This window comes from Diadema antillarum, unplaced genomic scaffold, assembly GCF_040938485.1.
Source record: "Diadema antillarum isolate AM-2024a unplaced genomic scaffold, OU_Dant_1.0 seq00000238_RagTag, whole genome shotgun sequence".
Taxonomy (NCBI): Eukaryota; Metazoa; Echinodermata; class Echinoidea; order Diadematoida; family Diadematidae; genus Diadema; species Diadema antillarum.
Window position 1 is genome coordinate 744,853 of NW_027271285.1, and position 23,651 is coordinate 768,503.

The 23,651-nt window shown below is 38.6% G+C and overlaps 2 protein-coding genes across 2 annotated transcripts; one reads left to right on the forward strand and one right to left on the reverse strand.

Moving 5' to 3' along the window:
- Nucleotides 1-1,751: 1,751 nt before the first annotated feature.
- Nucleotides 1,752-13,370, reverse strand: LOC139729394 (coiled-coil domain-containing protein 25-like). The gene is made up of 7 exons (XM_071640323.1): nucleotides 13,255-13,370; nucleotides 9,676-9,723; nucleotides 8,759-8,798; nucleotides 7,667-7,794; nucleotides 6,874-6,977; nucleotides 5,251-5,453; nucleotides 1,752-2,516 (listed from the first exon to the last, which is right to left on the reverse strand). The coding sequence occupies exons 1-7, from the start codon at nucleotides 13,277-13,279 to the stop codon at nucleotides 2,432-2,434; spliced, it is 633 nt and encodes a 210-aa protein (XP_071496424.1). The 5' UTR covers nucleotides 13,280-13,370; the 3' UTR covers nucleotides 1,752-2,431.
- A 1,797-nt stretch (nucleotides 13,371-15,167) lies between these two features.
- LOC139729395 (rRNA-processing protein UTP23 homolog) lies at nucleotides 15,168-20,561 on the forward strand. Its single transcript, XM_071640324.1, has 4 exons — nucleotides 15,168-15,526; nucleotides 16,574-16,811; nucleotides 17,451-17,639; nucleotides 20,061-20,561. Exons 2-4 carry the CDS (start codon nucleotides 16,638-16,640, stop codon nucleotides 20,484-20,486), a joined length of 789 nt encoding a protein of 262 aa, XP_071496425.1. The 5' UTR covers nucleotides 15,168-15,526; nucleotides 16,574-16,637; the 3' UTR covers nucleotides 20,487-20,561.
- The last annotated feature ends 3,090 nt before the right edge of the window (nucleotides 20,562-23,651 follow it).

Sequence of the window (23,651 nt, forward strand, 5' to 3'; positions counted from 1 at the left end):
GTATAGTTCAATGTGGATTGATGGATGACATTTGACTCAATTTGATTGTTTCTAGTAATATACATGTGACATGAATACATACAAGTTTGAAAGTACTTGTCATGAACGATTATTGTTTCATTAAGTGAACATTCATTTACTTGCAAGTTGAGATTATACTTGTTAGAAGGAAAGCAAGCTTGAAAGTGCTTGTTCCCTCGTTCATTTCATATTTTACTTTTTATCAATTGGGAAATTTGCATTTATGCTTAAATAGAAAAGGTTTGTAAGCCATGACATTCTATGATAGTCCTTCAAAATTGAATGACATTTTGCCTGGATCATAGACTTGACTTTCATTCCTTGAGCGTTCCTAATATCTTCCCAATTATTTTATTATACAGATATATGCATGGATAGTGCATTATATGCAAGCACTCAAAGTTGTTATTTAGATCGAATGTTTTATTTTGTGTTACCAGAATTGCCTTTGTTTGATAGGCAAAATCACATTAATGCTTGTTTACAGTGCATAAGTCTGCACAACATTGTGTAAATACATGTATTATTATAGTGCATAAGTCTGCACAATTTAATTTGTCTTGTTTTATTCTATAACTTAAAAGGGGTATAGACATTATTGAATATGAAGTGTTCTTTGACTTGGTAACTTGAATAGCTCCCGAAAATACATACCAGACAAGGAAAGTTCACTCAGTGGTAAAATCATATTATATGTGTCATAACCCCCTTGGCACGACTGAGTTATTTAGGCAGAAGGTAAATGTCTTTATCGTGCATTTCATTTACAGTAAGTGGTTTAATTGATTTAATTGAAAATTATTATTGTAGGGATTTGAGCAAGAGAGAAAGTATGAAAGAGTCTGGAACAATGATAAACGGTTTCACAAGCATGTTTTGTACATGGTCAATCGCCTTTAATTTTGTCACCCAGTATATACTGAATTATTGTGTTCAAACCCATTCCAGCTCAAAACAAAAACAAAAACAAAACAAAAACAAAACAAAAATAAGAGAGGAGTTTTAATTTCCTAACAAAAGGGGATGTAATGTATATTTAGGATATTTTGGGGATAACTTCCTGTTCATTAACAACTCAACTTAAATTCCCTTGTTTTTGTAAACTCACCTCAGAATATAACACCAAGATTATTTACTATTAATTTCCTGTCGTTAATTACCCTTGCTTGATGTTTACATCAAGGAGTCATTCAATCACCCTTGTAACAACCCTTCTTTGTCCCCGGTTTAATTACTCAAAGATTATATACACACACCTTGTGAACCACCAGACTCTTTGTCTGCCCCTTATCTTATAATACTTCCTCCGCCACAAAAGAACCCCCCTCTTTTAATTGGTCAAACATCACCCCTTAGGACAACCCCTTTGGTCACTCTTTTTAGTTATCCCTTTTTGATTGGATGTCTTACCAAAATTCTCACCCATCACCCATTGAACATTTCCAAGTTTGGTGTTCTTTCCAAGGCCCCAAGAGAGATCATGATTTCGACATCAGAGAGTCAACCTCTACTTGATTTTGCTCTCTCTCCTGCATCTTGATACTTCTATATTTTACTCTGATGTACATACTCGTCATTTAACTTGTCATTGAACTTCATCATGATATTTCTGAACGATTGTGAATAAACACTTTGCATCGATGAAATGTACCAAAACTGTACCTGAGCTCCTTCATTTCTGCTTCATAATAACATTCCAAATGTAACACCACCCGTTACATTACAATATTCTGGTACTCAGGAATTGATGGGAACCATGCAGTGATCACAGAACATTTATTTAATTGAAGCAGCCATCTTGCTTTTTTCTGTCTAGCTTTGTTTATAATCTCATATAGAAATGCATCATTGCTACATCCACATTGGATAAGGAACATATAATGCCATTGCTATTTTGCTTGTCTCCGACAGATTTACAAGGCAAAACGTCACTGTGGCAGTCACTTTCTTTCCTTTGCATGCATGATCTTCTGGTAAACAAAAATTGCTCGTAACCATGCATAGTGATCTTTGATTTCTTAAGCAACATATCACAGCTTTGCCTCCAAACTGTTATACAACATTCACCAGGAAACTGAAGCACTGCCTATTCCAATGCAACAAGTAGATTGGTATCATCTCGCGAAGACACTGGCTCCCAGAAGAGCGCACTGCATTCCTGCACTGATGATCGAAAGCAAGACAACTACGACCAGAGCCTCTATCTTGGTACATGCACAAGAGAGTATCCTGAGTTCAGTAGCTTGCTTTTTTTTCGGTCTTTGCAAGGTTCCTTGTTCTGTGCAATCCACTTTGTAGATCGAGGATCATTCCTGAATGTCTGAATCAGGTGTTACATTTTGTTCTCGTTGACAAAAGTCACAAGACAACCATGTCAATCTGTTCACAGTGACAACAGATTTGCCATTCGCTACATGAAGTCGTCCTCGAGATCCTCTTCTGTGTTGTTTGCGTTGGATGTCATGTTTTCCTCCCTCATTAGTGACTTGTAACTCCTGGATGACACAATATCAGGAGAGAATACAGGGATAGATAAGCAAACTTATGGAATCAAAATAGTCTAGTGTCTATTTTCACATGAACAGCAGTTTGCTTGTTCCTTCATACCATTATTTGTTTCACTTGCCCAAACAGTCTTTTTTTTTCCCTAAATGTTTCTACCACCTAGATGCATTAAGCTCATATCTATGATGATCATTCTTTATTCTGAAAAGGAATTTCACTGTTGCCTGTAACTAAAAAGGGAAGTCCAAGTCAACAGTATGTATAGAGTTCTATCAAAATTAGACAAAACTAAAGAAAGTTTATGGAATTAAAGTTTAACATCTATTGTGAAACTTTCGTCTCTATGCCATTCACACCTGCATATAAGAAAAGGACATAGTCAATGTCTAAAAGTACTATTTGATGTGCAGGATGATGTTGCTCATGTTATTTAATATAAAAAAGCCCAACAACAACAGCAGTAGATATTCAACACAAAAACACACACAAAATGTAAGCAGACTGATGGCAGATTTGTGAGGTCATTACATTGTTGATGAGAGTGGTCACTGTTCTTTGAATGTATGTGAAACTTTAAAATGCCATTAATCTATCCTTTTTCTTTTGTCATACTTTGATGAAACTTTCAATGTTTTAATTCTTTGGTTTTATTTCACTTCTTATCATGCAGGCAAACTATGATTATCATGGAGTGGATTTTTTTTTTTTTTTTTTTAACACCAAAACCCTCAAAACCTACGTAACACCTGAACAACTGCTACATAATGATTACACAGCTAATAGCAAAAAAAAAAAAAAACCTAGAAATATCGCTATGGCGACTGGTATGCCTCCGCCATAATGCATGATTCTCCTAATAGGTCTAGATACAGTAGTACATGTGGACAATGTGTGATTACATTTTCACAAAATTGGCAAAATATTAAAATGATAAGTTTGTCACAAATGTGTAGAATATTCACCTTCAATGGTAAATATTTGGCAATATACTCTAACCAATAACCATACACTTAAAGGCATTGGCTAACATTATGTTCGGTTTAAAAAATCTGAGCTGCATGGTCCTAAATGCTATCAGAATATCTGATATGGTGTAAAAAATTAGCTGTGAAAATATTTTGCTTCAAACTTATCATAAATCACCTCGATAGACTACTGTGCTAGAATTATTCTCAGACCAAGAATAAATGCAATTATCATAGATATCTTCATAGTTAATGTGTTACTTTCATTATTTTTGCATTCTTGTTTGTTTTGTCATCCATCTGAACATTATTAGACTGGTCAGGCAGCTCAGTTTAAGAATTTTTTTAAATCGATCAAACACAATGTTAATCAGTGGCTTTAAACTGAAGTTTATGGGTCTAACATTTTTAATATTATAAAAATATTTTATTTTTGTTATATCATAAGGACCTTTGTGACCTTTGACCTTTGACCCCAAAATACCAGTGAATATTTGTCTTGTCATACTCTACCCTCACACCAAGTTAAACGTTCATGTCTCATAGTATGCAAAACACTGTACCAAAAGGTTTTTTTTCACAAAATAACCTGTGACCTTTGACCTTTGACCCCATGACCCTAAAATCCAAACAAAGTACATGTATTATCCCCCCAGGATATACCCTCATACCAGGTTTGATGTAAAACCATCACACGGTTCTGGAGATATCGACAAAAACAAAACGGGACGGACGTACAGACGTACGGACGGACGTACGGACGGACGGACGATCCGAAAACATAATGCCTCCGGCCACTTCGTTAGCGGAGGTATACAAAAGGTGCAGAAGAATTCTGTTCTTAAGTTTGATTGGACAAAAGAGTATTATAACAGAGTAATTTTGTCATTTGTGACCGTGCACCTCAAAACGAACATAAAGTCGCACAAACTGATTTTGCGTGAGGACTGAAAATAAGTGAAATGGGTCAACCTAGCCGAACTTGACTTTTTCATATTTTCTGAAAGAGCGGGTCTTCTTTTACATTATGCTAAAATTTGGTATCATGAAACGGGCAGGAAAGTGTATTTTTTTTAGCAGTTTATCTCAAACATTTTTGGTAGAATAGTGTGATTAGGTGTGTCTTTAGAATCCCTTTTTCATTTCTGAAAAACCTTGTCCACACTCTTCACTTTCAACTCTAATAACTTTTGAAAGGATAGTGCTACTGCTTTGAAAGTTTGCACTAATTATGGACAGAATGTGTTAATGAGGCATGCTTAATTTCAGCTTAATCTAATAATCCCTTCATTGTTGTCACTCTGGTGGTTTACTTCCTGTTTTTTGTCCCATTCATCGCACAGTCAGCACGGTTTGGTAAAGGTTAAGCGCTTGAATAGACACTGTACTTCAGCGCCTCTTTTCTCAGTTCACACTTTTCCTGAGTTTGTGCTTTCTTTCCAACATTTAGATAGGTTAGGAGAGTCCATTTGATTTGAGTTATACATCATTTTAAAGCTTAGAGTCTGCTCTTTCAGAATATGGTCTTAACTAAAAATTCATGTCTGGCGACTTTTTGTTTGTTTTGAGGTGCAGGGTCACATTTATGGTTGTTTGTAATCCCTTAATATATATCAAGAATCACGATATGTCAAGGTATTTTTCAAGTTCCTTAATTGATATAATGAGGTTCGACCATATTCAAAACTGCAAATTTATACTGTCTAATAGTGATGTGAAAGAAAAGACTTTGAAATGAAGGATGTGAAGGAATGCTTGCCTAAGCTCTGCCTGCTCTTTTTTCTGCTTTAACATCTCCTCCTCTTGCTTCCTCTTTTCCTTCAGCTCCTTCTTTGCTTCTTCCCTCTCCTCGCGATCCCTGGCCTCTTTCTCTAGCCTCAGGTCAGGCTTCAGCTCCTTCTTCGTCTTGTTGAGTCTGTTCACAATCTCGTTTATTTTCTTTGCCACTTTTACTGTCCTGACCTGAAAAAGAAAAGAAAAGAAAAAAAAAATGACACTGATAAGCATGGGTCCAAATGCCTTCATTGGAGATAACTTATTAAACTTATTAAACTATATTTAACTATTCATGTGCCAAGGAACTTGGCTACACCTACAATTAGGCTACAAAAGCATTGTCAACAGCATTCAGTAATCCATCCTAACTTGACCAGTTGTATGCAGGCTCTAGCCCACTTTCAAATGTGACCCACTACAAGAAAAGGATCCGAAAGTCGGGGGAGGATAATTTTCTGAAAATGGCATGACATAATACTCTTACTCTTCTGCTTTAATTTCATATATATAACACAACTCCTAAAGGTACTCGGTTGCGGATATATCGGTCATTTTATTAGCGCATGTCAAGTGGTCGAGGAAATCAGAGTTTTGAGAAAAACGCCTCCAAAGTTTTCCTTCTGACGCTATCATGATCAAGGGGAGGCGAGACAGTTTTCACCGCTTGACAATAGAAGGTATGCTCCTAGTGACCTCCGCGATGTTCATTCAAGCTTAGCGCCAGCGGTCTACCCACGACAAATCAGTAATCAGGATGCCACTCACTGACCAATAAGATCACTCCCTCCTTGCTAGGGGGCGGAGTCTAGCTGCGGCTCTAACTAAAAAAAAAATCTTCGGACACGTTTCTGTTACGTTGAAAGTTGGGAAATCAAGGCCCAGAAAAACGCTGATTTCTAGCCTTTCCTTTGATCATTTAGCTTCGAAATTTTGGCAGATGATAGACAAAACTTTACACTACAAAATTATGCCAAAAACAGAAATCCGATTGTTTTGACCAATTTTGATGATGTGACTTAAAACTCGTTTTTCTCGGCTCAGCTGTCAGCGACTTTAGGATCCTTTTGTTGTAGTGGGTCACAAATAATAGGAGTAGCATTGTTGTGCCTAAGTCCAACAGGAAGGCCATGGTGACACGATAGGGATTAGGGGGATTAGGTAGTCTCCATTCATTGACAACTAGTGTCCTGACATCTACATCAATCAGCAAAGAAGGCACTCCAGCATTAGTATCAATTGGCGAACAATGCAAACTAAGCTTTAGACTAGACGAAACTTGACTTTCAGCCACTGTTTTGGTTTCTATGTTTCTATTTACAAGCAGCTTTTCTAGTTTTTAGCACCAAACCTTACCTAAATTGTATCACATCACTTTGGTATCCATAAACTTTGGCATCATTATGCTCAAGTGACTAATAATATACTAATTTTTCATCTAATCTAAGTTTTGCAGGTACAAATTATGAGGTTCATCTGTACAATGGCAGAATTGCTACACGGTCTCCAGCTGTATCGGTCAGCTTCAAGTTTTGCTTTGTTTTGTTCCATTTCTCAATGCTTGAAACCTATCATGAGTGGAAAATGAAATGCAGGGAATACTACAAACCTCTTTGGCCTTCTTGAAGCCCACTTGTCCTACAGCCATGTCCCCCGTCTTCTTGAGATTTTCCCAAGGTGTGTAGACCACAGCGATGTCATTCATTTTGCTCCCTGAACAAAAAGGGAAACAGTAAACCAGCAGGGACAGAGGTCAGTTTATCTTTTGCACCATTAGCCTCGATCTATTCTTTGAAGGTTTCCTCTCAGGTAATGAGAATGGTAAGACCATGCTTAACAAAATGTCGAGATTGAGTAGGTTCTTTTCAGTACCACACTCACATCCCAGAATAAATACATGGAGTATAATGAAACCATCCACAATGAAAAAGCCCAAATATGCCTAATATTCCCACATAATGATCTCTTCTAAATTGCCAAATGTCTTGAGCAAAGACTATAGCTTTAGCTTAACATTATTGATCCATTTTAATCATATTACAGGGTCAACAATCAATTTGTTTGTTTGTTGCATTATTACAATGTACAATGTATGATCAACTGATGTGAATACTTTACAGCATATCTTTCCAGAGTCATTTTGTAAAGCTTGATCGCATACGTTGTAGCATATCAAAATGCGCAATTACAAGGTTGAGGACCATTGAGCAGTAAACATTATGCCACTTGCGCTAGACGAGGTAGGTCTGCAATCACACGTCACAAGTGGCATGCAGGTCAAATGAAGGGCACTGCTGCATAGCATGTCAGGCTGCTTGGCATACACCTACATGTACACTTGTAGCAGCATCTCTATCAAAGTTGACTTTGCCTACTCTTTTCCCCTGACTTTGAATATCTACCTTGTATACTATTTGCTTTCACCAGCTGAGCGCAGTCCTCTAACACTGACCCGGGTATGTCGTCCATCGTCTGGCCTTTTTTTAACCTCAGGTAAACGTGGGCAGAGGAGAGCTTGTCCACATGGAACCTGGAAAATGAGGAAAATCATTGCTCACCTAAAAGCTGTAACATTTATATAGAGTCAACATATCAGTCACTGGTGCATACACTCGAGCTGTACTCAGCAGTTGAAAGTTAAACCCCAGAATAGAGATCAGTCTTCATTTGAACTTACGGCTACATACATAACGTTGGTCAGAGCCTCTTTTTCAGTCTTTATCTTAATAATATATGTCAAATTAATGTACTTAACGGCAAAAGATTTGCCTTTGCTTTGCTTACTTTCATATCATTGTTATAGTTTTTATCATTTTTTTCAGATTGCGATTTGCATCTGCATATATGTAGAAATGAAAGTGACCACTTTTATCTCATTGAAATGGTAACTTGACTTAGGTTTCTAGATAAATCTGTTATGCATTTTGCAGGGGGATACAAATCAAACATCAGAGAATTTGTCTTGAGACACTTGGTACAAATATCTACGTTTTGTATCATCAATGCAATATAAACAAACAACCAACCAAATAAATGATTACAGCATATCATGATGCAGTTATCTTTCATTGTGAAAAGAAATATTTTTTTTTTTTAATCTTAAATCTTTGTCCATCTGGAATGAATAAGTCTGAGATGAAATAAAGCACAGATTTCCTGTTATGTGAAGGACCAAACTGTGGAGAAATTTGATACAAATTTACAGAACAAACCAGGACGAACATAATAATGTAATATTTATAATTAGTTTTAAATCATTGGTTTCTACCTGCTGCAGTTTTACTCCAGCAGGTTTGTTTATTTGTTTTTGTTTTCCAAACATGTAGCCACTCTGTATGCTAAAGTTGCTCTCTTGATTGCTCATTCTTGGTGGCTGTATGCATCCTGGATTCGGCACGAAAATAGATTTGTGAACATTTGGTCTGCAATATCAAAATGTCTGGCTGACGGTTCATACAGCTAGTAGCCCACGGTAACTTCAGTTTTACACCTACCACACATCTTCAGGGAAGCCATATTTGATGAGCTCTTCATCTGTAAGAGCGAGAGAGAGAGAGAGAGAGAGAGAGAGAGAGAGAGAGAGTGAGAGATAGAAAGATAAAATATGGAATACATAGAACATACAGTTGCATTGTCGTTATTTATGGAAGCAGTTGAATGTTGCAGATGAGACAACTCCAACTGAAACATCGTTGATTATGGGACTGGCAAAATTAATACATGAACATGCTGTAAACCATCAGAAATAAAACATAGATTTGTATGGAAAGGTGGGCATGTGGAATTAATATACTGTTATCTTCCCCTGACAGAGGGCAATTTTGATTAACCCTTACTGTCCCATGTTCACTGATTGGCATGCATGTTGGAGTGCTTTCTTTACTGATTGGCACAGATTGAATTGTCAATGAAAAGAGATAAAAATCTAATTCCCCTAATCCCAACTGTGTTAACATGGCCTGCCTGTTAGACTGACGCACATTGCTTCACCGGAGTGGGCTTGCTAATCTACAAAGACGGTAAGGATGGATTACTGACTGCTGATAAAACAGCTTGGCATGTTAACCCATTCAGGGGGGCATTTCATCAACGAGTTCGTCGGAGGTTTTCACCGACAAATTTGCTATCAGCCAATCAGACGCAAGGATTTCAGTAGCTTTTAACAGTTGTCGGTGTATATCACTGACAAAAAGTTTCATGAAACACCCCCCAGGGCGGGCTGATTTTGCTACAACAAGCATTCCCCATAGACCCTTGCCCGAGTATACTTGGGACTCGTCCTCAACAGGTTAAGCTTGTATGTGCCTGGCTGGGGCATGCAATGGGTTTTATAAAGTAAGAAACATTCTGCAGTGGAAAAAGAAAGTGCAGAAATCTGCTTTAAATATTGTTGGTTTGACTTTAAACTTACTTTCATACTTGTCCTCTCCCACGTAGATTGTGTATGGTGGCGATACAACTGTAGATTTAAAAAAGTAGAAATTACGCGGTGCGTAATATATGTCCCCGCCGGAAGTAGCATTTAGTAGCAAAATGTACAATATAGGTAAAAAATCAAGGTCAAAGGTCAAAGAAGTCAAGGTCAAAATTCTGTGTAGAAATTTTGAAGCCCTCACCTAGTGCCATCACATAAAGCAAACAGAATCGAAATCGGGTTAGAAATGGCGAAGGAGTAGCATTTTGTAGCCAATGTACAATATAGGTCAAAAATCAAGGTCAGAGGTCAAAGAAGTCAAAGGTCAAAATTCTGTGTAGAAGTTTTGAAGCCCTCACCTAGTGCCATCACATAAAGCAAACGGAAGTGAAATTGGGTTAGAAATGGCGAAGGAGTAGCATTTTGTAGCAAAATGTACAATACAGGTCAAAAATCAAGGTCAAAGGTCGAAGAAGTCAAAGGTAAAAATTCTGTGTAGAAGTTTTGACGCCCTCACCTAGTGCCATCACATAAAGCAAACGGAATCGAAATCGGGTTAGAAATGGCGAAGGAGTAGCATTTTGTAGCAAAATGTACAATATATAGGTCAAAAATCAAGGTCAAAGGTCAAAGAAGTCAAAGGTCAAAATTCTGTGTAGAAGTTTTGAAGCCCTCACCTAGTGCCATCACACAAAGCAAACGGAATCGAAATCGGGTTAAAAATGGCGAAGGAGTAGCATTTTGAAGCAAAATGTACAATATTATAGGTCAAAGGTCAAGGTCAAAGGTCACAACTGAAATTCTGTGTAGAAATTTCAAAGCTCCCATGTAGTGCTATCATATAAAGCAAACAGAATCAAAATTGGCTCATAAATGACAGAGAAGTAGCAAATTGAACATTTTGATCACACACGGACGCACAGACGGACAGACGGACAGACGGACACACGGACACACGGACACACACACGTACGGAGCCCGTTTCATAGTCCCCTGCTCGAACTCATTCGGCGGGGACAAAAAAAATGGAATCAGCAAGGAATCAAAAGCTAAAATACATTTAATCACATGTACTTAAATTCATTTGGTTCTGTCATTAGTTTGCACTGAATTAATCATAAAGGTTGTGAAAAAGACATGATTGTCTTCTCCATTAATTGGTTATTCTTACGTCATGTTTCCAGATTTGTTACGGGATGTACATCAAATCTATAATGTATTTCACATGGAGTTATTTTTTGCTGGTAACATCTTCTTCATACAGGCAGCTAGTTTGCAATACATGGTCTACTACATTTACATACATTTTATATGGCACATGTGTGCATTGCAATGCAATTCACTGTAAAACATATCTACTGACTTTTGTTAAATGTATTGTGTGCATACATGTACCATATGCAATACGCTGCTCTGTGTATTGCGAAAGACATTTGCCCTAGTAATTAGAAAAATATGAAACTTGAGATTCTATATCATTGATATTAAAGATTTGACCTTTGGATATCATTTTCCATCAATGAGATTGTAAAAAATACAGACTTACTATATCTCTAGCATTATTAACATAGGAAATCTTATTACACTAGGTCTATGATTACTTTTTCAAAGTTTAAAAAATGGGGGGAAACCTAACGTTAAATAAAACAACAAGAAAAATAGATATGAAGAATAGTAGATTCTATACAAGTGATATGCCAATCAGCGTTTGTGGTGATCTGGCGATGACCGAAGCAATTTACCAGCTAGCTTGTCTTTTGGACCTTGATAAGTTGAATACATCAGTCGTCACTTCATTTAGTTATCAAATCAACTTAGATGTAAGTGTTAGTATGTAGGTCATTCTTCCTGTGTGAGTTTGCGCGCAAGTCATGTCTTCATTAGTATCAAAAAGACATACCATGGTAGTGTTCTAAAGCGTATTAATATTTGTCGGGGGGGGGGGGGGTTGTTTTGTACTTGTCACATTCACATCTATTTATCTAACCCAAATTCAACAATTAGTCTTTTAAGTAAGACTCCCAGATTAGAAAAGTAAAAGAATTTAGGCAAAATTTTCCACAAAATTGCAACGTGGATTACCGTATGATTTAGTTTCTCACAACATGCACAAAACACAGCCAGCCACAGAACAGACATGGCGCAGCTGCAATTGAACTGATCAGTGCAAGCAAGAGGAGTAGGTGTGACTGTTCTGTTGAGTTTTGCGAGTGTGATCTTCACGATCTTTTGCAGTTTTGGACTTCAATTTACTGCAAAAGCAATTTACCACACTGTTGGCAGGCAAGGAACCTGTCCCTGTAATGGCTAGGTGTAGCTGCCTGTAATTTACCTGGCTGGGCTGGGCCTGGCCCCTGGGCGCCGTGCTAGGCCCATTTGGCATTTCTACAGTACATATCAGTTCGGGAAACCCACTCACAAGGGGGGCCCCTCCTTATAAGTAACCCGTCCCCCTTATAAGTAACCCTGTCCCCCTTATAAGTAACCCCCGGGGCACCCCTTATAAGGAGTCTCCACGCTTTTTTGCAATGCAACGCGAAAATGAAAGGACTGCGGCAATTCGCTTGATTATGTCCATAAAGCTTCACAAGTTTCCTAGTTACTCACGAAATTTGAGCAAAATCGGTTCGAGGCATCATATCTAAAATCATGGATTTAAATGCGATGTCAAACGACCCATGCGAATGCTGAAATGCGAGCAATTACTGGCGTGAGTGTCGCCAGGCGCGGCGGCGCGGCAATGCTTGAGTGCAGACGTGGCGACTGAGTACGGAGACTTTCGTTCATTCAGGTGGCTTTAAATGAAGGAAAAATAAAGCCACCTGAATGAACGAAAGTCTCCGTACTCAGTTGCCCTTCTGCACTCAAGCATTGCCGCGCCGCCGCGCCTGGCGACACTCACGCCAGTAATCGCTCGCATTTCAGCATTCGCATGGGTCGTTTGACATCGCATTTAAATCCATGATTTTAGATATGATGCCTCGAACCGATTTTGCTCAAATTATTCGTGAGTAACTAGGAAACTTGTGAAGCTTTATGGACATAATCAAGCGAATTGCCGCAGTCCTTTCATTTTCACGTTGCATAGCAAAAAAGCGTGGAGACTCCTTATAAGGGGTGCCCCGGGGGTTACTTATAAGGGGGACGGGGTTACTTATAAGGGGGACGGGTTACTTATAAGAAGGGGCCCCCCCTTGTGAGTGAGTTTCCTGAACTGATATGCCATATGGGGTAGATCTAACTGCTAGAAATAAGATTTCTGCAAAGACACTGTAGCTCTAGCTGTGCGTGTAATAAGTGATGCATCATTAAATCGTTATTGTGGGTATTTGTACTACCATTCTCAGCACGGTGCAGTGTAGATCTAGAATCTAGACTGTCGACACTTACACATCACTCAATCAGCTTCTTCACTTAAATTGTAGAACCTACATACGCTATTTTCAACGGGTGGGACTGCAATGTTCTGTTTCCCATCACACCTCTCCTGTTCTATACACAATCTGGTCGTGGAATGCATGTTTCATCAAGAAAAACTTAACTTCAAACGTCATCAAACCCCTATGCCTTTCTTACCGTTACTGGTGAAATAGAAAACCATGATGACTGTATAGCATAACTCTTCAACTAAGTCGGATGTAGGCGTACCGGCGACGTGTAAAGGTAAAGCAGAATGTTCCGGGAGGACAAGAAGGGCGAGCTAGGAACGTTGGACGTACAGATGGGGCACACGGAGTCAAGTCAACCCGTGTACAAATCGCACAGAGGTACAGGTAAAAAAAAAACTCGACCAAAAGCTTTTCTCACGATCTTACCTCCTTGGTTATCTTTGGTTTTATACAACGTGTAGTACTGTGGTGATTCGTTACGACACTCTTTATTTACTACTTCGGATGTGCATTTTGCTCCTTTTTGTTGAAATATATTTCTGTTTTATGACAATTTGGCATTTTCTTTTTCACATTCTATGCGTGCAGTATCACAATGCCTGGATGAGCTGGAATGGTCTCAACGTGACCCCACAAAGTCCAAAGGCCATGCCTTTTCTTCTTTCTCAGCTCTTCAATCTGTCCACCTCTACTTCAAGCTTCAGGATGGGTTACAGTATCATCAAAATCAACCATAACCGAGGGAGAGTAGATGAGGATAAACAATTTTCTCAATTTTATGCCATAATAGGCCTTGGCCTACCATTTTGTTTATTTTTATTTTCTTTTCATATAATTATTTCTAAGGAGTGCGAGGAAAACTTTTATGCCCAATTCCACGGTTGGCACCACATTTTTCAAAAGTGTGTGTGTGTGTGTGTGTGTGTGTATGTGTGTGTGTGTGTATGTGTGTGTGGGGGGGGGGGCAGTAGGCACGTATTTCTGGGTGCCACTTCCGGGTTTCATCAGCTAACACTAGCGGCAAAAAATAAAAAAGGGGGTGGGGAAGAAAAGAAAAAGCCCTTTGGCACAACTATACTTTCAGGTTTCTTCACATGACAAGCAAAAAAAAAAAAGAAAGACTAAAAGAAAAGAAACAAAAACAAAAACAAAAAAAGGCCTTACCCACTCCAAATTCAACATGCGACCGACAAGAGTTTGTTTTACCACATTCTATCTTTTTTCCTGGTGCCACTTCCGAGGTAAAAAAAAAAGAAAGAGAAATGTGGCGGGGCCTTAAAGGGGTTCACACACTATAATTATATTCCAATGTATTGTTCACAATTCAAAGGGGGCGAGTTCCTCCCCCCCCCCCCCGTTCTGCCGGCCCTGATTGCCAATTATAAAATCAACAACCATACATGATAAAATCATATCATTATCATGAGCAATTATCTATCAACAACAACAACAACATATTAGCTGTGAGCACTATTGCGATTGGTCCCTTCCATATTATTATAAAGGAGACATCGGGGTGATTAACAGACTTTTACATTTGAACAAATATAGATTAGTTATATATACTAAGTAGTACCACAGCTTCAGAATTTATAGTGATTGTATTGAAGAATAAGAATGTTTTCAAAAGTTTTATAACCAATCGCAACGAACAAGGATGATGACACGCAGCCTCATCATCATGAGTTGGGGCCACAGATACTTCTGTGGTTGGGGCTCGTACTACTTGGAAGCAGAGCAAAAGAAAAAGGCATGCATACACTTCTACACCTCATCAACATTGTTCAGTGTAATAATTTGTAAAGATTTTTCAGAGTATTGGTGTCTCTGCTTAAAGACCATAGTAAACTCCACAAATCTATACATGGAGTTGTCGTATGTGCTACGTGATGTGAAATTTTGAAAATCGTCTGAAATTCCCGCCGAGTTTTATGGGCGATTTGTATAATTGGTGATGTGGTAGGTCTGAGGATACGAGACGTTCGCCTCTGGGTTAAAACGTTACCCACTCCCTGTTCGCCACACGTGGATCTCCGTCTACTGTATGTAGGGTCTACATGTCGCGACGCGTGCTGACACGGAACGTTGTTGCTACTTCTTTTGAACACCAAGTGTTTTATTTGAAAACTGCTTTCGGTGATGAATGTGGATGACTCGGCAGACTTTAAATAGCATGTAAATTTACAAAGATTACAACTATTGTTTCGAAGGGCAGGAAAAGTGTCAAAATCGACAGTGACAAGTTGCATCACCGCGCGTAATTCGGAATCGCTGGCTGCGGCTCAGAAGAAACCAACGGAAGTCTCACGAAGAAGAACCCCGGTGCTTCGGCTTGCCGTCCTTACAACACACCGCTGAGCGGTGTGTTCTTGTTTGTCTTGTCGCATGGCCCATGGCACAATCGCAAGCACGAGAAGTCCCACATCGTCGCGTCGGCCACAACTGAAACTGTCGTACGGGTAAGCTTTCATGTTCTGTGCCGAAGTCGGAAGTCTTAACACTTAAATCTCAATTTTGTGTTTGGGTTGTTTTGTTTAGTTTTTTCACACTCGTTGTAAGCGATGGGCACGCACTGGCGGATCACTCACGATCACGACTCATCATGCTTGAGTTGGTCTTTGAGCTCTTAGTCTTACTTAAGTTTGACTTTGCTTTGTTTGGCTGTTAATAATGTTTTTTATACATGTCTTAATTTTAGCTTGAGGGTAATTTGTGTTCTTAGCACACAAAAAAAAGAGAAAAAAAAGAGAAAAAAGCTTGCAATGTCAAATTTTCACATTCTGGGCAGTACCACTTGATTACTACCAGTCTTACTACTCACAACGTAGTCATGGCATGCCAGTTAAAATGGTTGAATTGCTGTGAATGTAATTATTGATCAAAATTCTATTGTATGAAATTACTGCAACTATCAGTGCAGTACAGGGCAGTAAGGAGAGTCTTTAATCTTAATATCACATGCTCTGAAATACCTTGCTGCACCAGTTTATCCCATGACATCTCAAAAATACCCCTCAGACTCGCTCAGAGTCCTTTCATTCATATCATGAAATACCGGTAGGCGGTACATGTCATTTAATACTACAAGTAAAAGCTGAGTAGATCTGTGAAATGGCAAGAGGTGATTTATTCAACTACGTCGTCTTTTTTGTTCTCTTCTCAGTCGCACCCTTTGACATTAGTCAATCTCGATGATTTTAGATTGGCTTGTGTCATGCAAACAACTTTTTCTGCCTTTGCCTCATTCATCTATGATCTAGTGAGATGTACAGCAGTATGTTGTGTACAATTCATTTAATATGCAACATTGATATTAGACTCACATGAATGAACCATACTGAAAATTCCATGTAACATTTGTCACATGTCATATTTGTGGACTTTGTCATTTAGCATTCTATGTTTATTGTGAGCCTAGCTGAAAAATGAAATACACTGTGTTCAGAAAACTTTATTGTTTAAAATACATATCAGTGGGAATCACACACACACATCTTTTATCACAGACACAGGATAAAGTAATCCAATAAAAACAGTGGAAGAAAAGAGACTGACACCCCCAGTGTAGCCATGAAGGTCAAGAGATACAAGCATGCCCGCAAGTACCTCGGATTCTACCGCAACAACTTCAACTTCCGCGAGCCTCATCAGATCCTGGTCGACGGGACGTTCACCCAAATGGCGCTGCTTCGCAAGATCAACATCAAGGAGCAAATGCCAAAGTATTTGGGTGGAGAGGTTCAGGTGTGTTCATTATTGTCCATAGGCCTACATGATTATGTGTGTGTGATGCATTATGTGTGTGGTGCATTGTGTGTGTTTATTTGTGTGTGTGTGTGTGTGTGTTTATGTGTATCTACAATTGTACTTGTACAGGTTGTATACATGTATAATGGATGAATTCACTCGTCAGGCACAGAGAACAAAAGAGTTCAACAGTTGCCTTTACATTGTATGTCAACATGCTAGTGGGATGCATTTTTGGAGAAAACCATACAATTCACCACAAATTATTGCGTGTTCACTCTTGTGTACTCTGTACATGCTTGTATGTGTGCATGTTTATTTGTGTAGTCTCAAATGTGCGGTGATTAGCCAACCGTTTTGAAGTCATCCACATGCTACTGTCACATCTATAAAGTTTAAATGGATAATTAGGTAAATGATTCTGCATAATTTTGGTGAAAACAACTATCACAATAAGTCCTTAAGTCTCTGCTCTTTACATGTTTAAGCTGTAGAATGCACCACAGACTTCGTAGTAATTTTATCCTATCAATTTTTTAGTCAGACAGTCAATATGCATCATCCTCAGGGATCTGTTCACAATGAGAGTGATCCAATTCTTTGTTTGTTTGACTTCTTTCTGTTCCTTCTGGACAGTTGACAACTACGAACTGCATTCTTTCTGAGGTTGAAGCCCTTGGAAAGGCTGTCTACGGAGGCTACCTCATCCTCAAGCGATACCAGGTGAGACGATGCGGTCACAAGGAGAAACCGGTGTCTGCCTTCCGCTGCATCATGAGCATGATAGCTGACCAAAACAAGAACCACTACTTTGTTGCCACACAGGTCAGACATAGTTGTAGGCATTTTGTTTGTTTGTTTGTTTGTTTGTTTGTTTTGTTGTGCCATCATTTGTGTGGTGGTGTTTTCTTTGGGTTGTGTATTCTTATTTTTTGATTGTTTGTTTAGTTTTTTGTTTTTGTTTAATGATTAAAAATTTCAGTGAGTGTAGTTCCAATAAAACCATTCTGTTTGTAGAGTTACTTCCCCAACAGGGCTAATCTTACCAAGGTGTCAGGGGGTGTGTCAAGCTTATCATTTAGATTTCTTTGTTTGCTTATTGTGTACAAGGGCTCCAGACAGTACAGATTTTAGAAATTTCAACACAAATATTTCTTTACATTTAGGCATTGTGATATGAAATTAGAATACTGTAGAACATGATATATTCGCGGCATGAATTTTTCGCGAATTGGAGCGCGACGGCTCTTTTTGCGGCATGAAATTTTCGCGAAATGCCACTGGCATTCAATGCATATAGTGTAAACAAGAATTTTCGCGTGCATTTTACTTTCGGGAATCTTTGTGCCGCGAAATTCGCGAAATTAAAATGCACGCGAACATTTCTCGTTTTACAGTAAACTGTTTTGGGTTTGACAGAAAGACCAAAAAAAAAAATGCTAAAATGAGTACTGAACATTACGTGTTTAGTGCCCCATTATGAAATGCATGTACAATTCTGAAGTTCAGAACATGAATTACGTATTCCTACAGCATTCCCGCAATGATTTCTGTGATGGAACGAAGGGGAAAAACCCAGGAATTACGGAAAAAGACAACCCAAACCAAATATGCTGTGCACTGCTTATATTTGGTACACGTATGATTAATCTACAGTTGAACCTCTATTATCCGGCCTCCCTTTATCCGGATCTCTCTATTATCCGGACGCAATATCGCCATGATTTTTTTATCTTTTTTTTTAAAGAATTACGGGAGGAAAGGGGGATTCCCAACTCCTTGAGAACTCCTACACAAACACATATGAATTACATATACCGGTACTTGATACATTTCTTAATAATTATTTAGGTAAATCATCCCAAGAATTTATAAAAGAAAATGATTTCATTCTTGCAAACACGAACCTCTATTTTGGGGTCTGTTACTGAGTGTAACAATGAAAAGGTTGCGGTATACACATTACTACATGTGGTACTACAATGGGCTACATTAGTACATGTGTATGTATACAGTGGAAACTCGATATAACGAGATGGTCGGGACCGAGTCATTTTCCTCGTTATAGCCGATATCTCGTTATATCAGTAGGCATAAAAGAAGGCATAACATAAAGACATTAATTTGCACATGTGGGACTACCCATCATATTTCAATCAATACTGATAACTTGATATTGTGTGTGAGGGAATTACTCACCTTTATGGGTAAGAAGATGTTTTTCGCCAAGGAAATCCAATATCAAGAATGTGTTTCTTATTAATAGTCAATGTTTGAATTCGTATAGCTTGCGATTGTATCAAGATCGTCTGTGGATTGGCATGTGGTTTTGTATGGGTGTGTGTTGCGTGGAAAGCTTGAATATCAGTGGTCTGCACAATGCTGTGTGTGTATGTGACACATTCTGTATGTACATTATGACTGCGTGTGTGTGAAGATGGGGAATTCCCTTCGTAGAAAGCCAATCACAGCATCAGATTGCCTCACACCTGCTAAACGTCATGATGATGTCATGTATACATATGGCCGTCCCACCACATTTTCTGCATGTATCAGTGTGCGCGCACACACACACTTACACGTACATTGTACAACATGCACTGCTAGCTGGAGTGCACTGAAGAAAATGATTATGTGTGTACAAGACAGTTTTTGGCGCATGCAAGCTTTACAATCTCGGAAGATGATAGCACAGGCGAAGTAAAGCTTTACCGAAGGCATCTTGCTTTACCTCGCTATTAGCAGGTTTGATTGACTATGTTTTTCTTTGTTTGGAAGTCACAAAATTTATCTCGTTATAGCAGTTATTTCGTTATAGCCGATCTCGCTATAAGAGTAGCATTTTACATAGACTTGCGTGGAAGGAAATTTGGGACCGAGAAAATTTCCTCGTTATAACCGATATCTCGTTATAGCAGTGTTCGTTATACCGAGTTTCCCCTGTATGTACATGTATAAAGCATTGAGTCTCCCGTATCCGGCCAAATCCCTTATCCGGATGAGCCCCGGTCCCGACTTGTCCGGATACGAGAGGTTCAACTGTACCTATCTTGGCATTCACTGCACAGAGCAGTAGCTGGATCATGGCAAAGCTATGCCATAGTCTGTCTTCTAATTGTGCTTTAACCCTTTGGTTACTGAGCTGTGGTGTTCTAGTACCAGTTTCTTCTTTTGACAAACGATTCAGTTTTGGAACATGCTTTTTGAGATGAACTCTCTCTCTCCTTTGTGTGCTGTATGTCATAGGATCCTGATCTCAGTGGAGCAGTGAACAGGATGGCCGGAACACCCCTCCTCTACATTCACTTCAATGCCATCGTCCTGGAGAAACCCTCCGAGTCCTCTGTTACCCAGGCGACAGCTCTCACCACACGTAAAGTCAACCCTACAGACAGTGAGAGGAAGATGCTGACAGAACTCATGGGGGGCGAGGGTGACAAGGACCCTGAGAAAAAAAGGAAGAGGAAGGGACCAAAAGGGCCAAACCCCCTCTCAGTGAAAAAGAAGAAGAAAAAGTTAAAGGATGTTCATTCAGGAGGAGGAGGAGGAGGACCAGTGGATGGCAAGGATGGTGAGAGTGGAGGGAAGAAGAGGACGAGGAGGCGGAAACGGATCAAGATTGCACCCCACGTAAAGGAACACATGAGCCACGCCCAGGCAGTCACATCATGACCATTACATTGAATGAACAATTTCCCTTGTGCTGTGATGGAGGGAACATGTTGACTTGCATGCAGTCAAAGGATATTCAGGGATTTTGTGTGAACTACTTGCCACTTGTGATGTTTGATTTTTGATTTCCCTGTTCTAGCAAAGATGGTACATGTACATATCATGCAAATAGATTTCATCATTAAATGCCTTAGGACGATATTTCAAGCTCTCTAAAGTGTTTCAACCTCTGACAATGTCTGACTTCCTTCAAACCCATTTCTTACGGGATCCTGGTACAATGTATACCTGCTGTGGCATCAACTCCTAATAAACAGGAACCTGACATATCAGCTTCCCAAAATGTAGATGGGCAATTCCGCGGTGAGTAACGTTACATTTGAACAAATTTGGATATTTGTTTTTACTACTAAATTACCATTTATTGATTTCAAGGCAAAATTACGTCAAAAACATGTTCATCCTTCCCAGGTTTATGATACAGAAAAGAATGAATACAATCCAAGAAATATTAGAATTGCTATGGCAACTTAAAGGGCTGGTTAGTAACAATACGAAAAAAGGACATGACAAAAAAATCAATGTCTTGCAACTAAAAGTGTGCAAAAATTCAGGTTACTTCAAACAAAGTGTGGCATTAATTTCAATTATTGCATCATGACTAATGTTCATGCAAATTTTTTGAGCAGTTCGACCAATAATTTCTTAGCTAGACCCCCAAAAGCATGGTTAGTAACGTTACGGTTAGTAACGTTACATTTGTCCGGAGTAATTCCGCAGGTCATTTCAACCTTTTGTAATTGACAGAATGTCACATGACTTCTGGAGTATTTAAATGTATTCATCTTTTACCCTTTAGCAAAACTTTGAGGAAAAAAATTCAAAGGAACCCACTGTAATTTGCATTTAAGTGAATTTCAGCGTCCCTAGTCCCATATGTTCATTTTAAATGATGGTTTTAGATCTCGCGAAATCAGTAAATACGAAAAATAAAATCTACTGCATTTGAAAGACCTTAATGATTGGTGAACATCCATGGCATTAGTTGATACCTAGATTAAAGAGTAAGATAAAGAGGCACATTTCTTTTATCCATGTCATGTCCATCTAACTGCGGAATTGCCCAGATACAGTGCACTCCTGTTATAACGAAATGCTCGGGACCGGCAGTTTTCTTTCGTTATAACGAAATTTCGTTATAACCGAACAAATACAATATATAACGAAAACAAGAAAACCACGTACATGTATACATGTATATATCATATTCTATTTGCTGAATACTCATCATACACTGGAAAGCTATGTGAAATGTGATGGGATAACTGTATCACAATAATAAACGCAAGTTCCCCTCAGAAACTGTGCGTGACACAAAGAGCGAACACACAGTGCAGTGAAGCGTTCACCCATGCAGAGAAGCTATAAATGCTTGTTCCGCTACGAGTTTTCGAAAGCAATTCGCATTTCGTTATAACGGAGCACATTCTTTTGTTTTTCTTTGTCTATGGCGCTCGGAAAAGACTTCGTTATAACAGAAATTTTGCTATAACCGTGTTCGTTATAGGCGAATCTTTTACCATAGACTTTTATGGTGATTATTTTGGGACCAGAAGATTTACTTCGTTATAACGAAATTTCGTTATAACCGTGTTTGTTATAACGGGAGTGCACTGTAAAAGTATCTGAATTTGTTGCTTAAATTCATGATTTTATGTTGTGCTGACCAAAAAAGTGACTTTCATCTAAAGATTAGAGTTCCTTCTATCAATATCTTTTCTTTTTCTGTATCAAAACTGCATGTACAGTGTACACTGTATTTTTATGTAATTTACCTTTTCTAAGTAGTAGTTCACTTGAATGTTTCCCCTGCTGGAAAAAAATAAAGCAAACCAAAAACAAACAAACAAACAAAAAATCTTGTATGATGACATACATAGCCATTAAAAGGCTGAGCTTACTATATTTTGACTTTCAATGTTTCTATTCATGTGCCCTTATAGTGCATAACAGAGGAGTTCACGAGCCCATCAGCGCACTCTCTATTCACACCTCATGTCCGATCAATGTTTTGCATTGTTTGATGGCACAAGCAGTTGACTGTGGAACATGGATACACGTACAGTACTGCTTGACTGCTGCCATATAGACAGATTACCAACCTGTTTGTTCCCTGTCAACAGGCAAAAAGATCTCATTTGAGGGCAATTAAGGATTTTTAAGAATTTACATACGTAAGGAACAGGTTTAATGTTTCTCATTATTGCAGGGTAACTAATATGTTTGTGGCAAAGACAAAATGCAAATCATGAAACTGTTGCTGCTGTTTCTGCAATGGAAGTCACTGTTAGAAAAAGTCAACCTACAAATCTTTTCATGAAAATTGTATTAAGTCATTCTCCAACCACTTCTACTGAAAAACCTTCAGGGATGTCTTGAATTGTCCGACGGATAACATGTTCTGTTCTGCAATGAATTAAATAAACAAAATACAATTGTAGTGTGTATGTATACACTATGTGTATGAATATGAATCTATGCATTGTCCTATGATCTCTTGGACTGCAATTGTAAGGAGGGGACTGTGTGACAAATAAGGATCTCATTTTTTGTAATCTTTGTTCACAACTTTATTCCCTCCTCTCCCCCCCCCCCCCCCCCCCCCCCCCATTCATAAGCCATAATGTGTGTGCATAGCTTACTACATGTATTAGATTAACCCTAAACCAGGCCGGGATTTTTGGCCTGTTCTGTGGCCGGGGGAGGGTTGGTTCAACCCCCACCGTGATCTAGGCTGTTGATCGCACAATCGCCCTGAAAATTGGCATATACCTGTTGCGTAATCTACCAAAGTATAAGAGAAAAAGTTGAATTTTTCATTTGTTATATTTTATATCAATTAATTACGTGAAATCATAAATTCTGCTCTAATTCAGAAAATAAAGCTAAAGCTAATTTTTGGTGACATTACTCCTTGTAGCATAATGTGCCTGAAAAAAAAGCTTGTATTGAACTTAATTTATTATTTATTCTATTGTTTTATGCATTTCTTATGTATTTCCTTGTTTTTCAACTTTTTTTTCCTCAATATTTATTACAGAACCTATTTCAAGCATAATTATGCTAAAATTAGTTGATTTCAGCCATTGAAAGTGAAAATTTAAT

Bases quoted from the DNA above. Each gene is read 5' to 3' on its own strand.
- LOC139729395 (XM_071640324.1), top strand. From the start codon at position 16,638: ATGAAGGTCAAGAGATACAAGCATGCCCGCAAGTACCTCGGATTCTAC. The intron at 16,812-17,450 runs GTGTGTTCATTA...CCTTCTGGACAG, and splicing joins ATTTGGGTGGAGAGGTTCAG to TTGACAACTACGAACTGCAT. The intron at 17,640-20,060 runs GTCAGACATAGT...TGTATGTCATAG, and splicing joins ACTACTTTGTTGCCACACAG to GATCCTGATCTCAGTGGAGC.
- LOC139729394 (XM_071640323.1), bottom strand. From the start codon at position 13,279: ATGGTTTTCTATTTCACCAGTAACG. The intron at 5,454-6,873 runs GTTTGTAGTATT...TTTCTTTTTCAG, and splicing joins GCTTCAAGAAGGCCAAAGAG to GTCAGGACAGTAAAAGTGGC. The intron at 2,517-5,250 runs GCAAGCATTCCT...TGTGTCATCCAG, and splicing joins AAAGAGCAGGCAGAGCTTAG to GAGTTACAAGTCACTAATGA.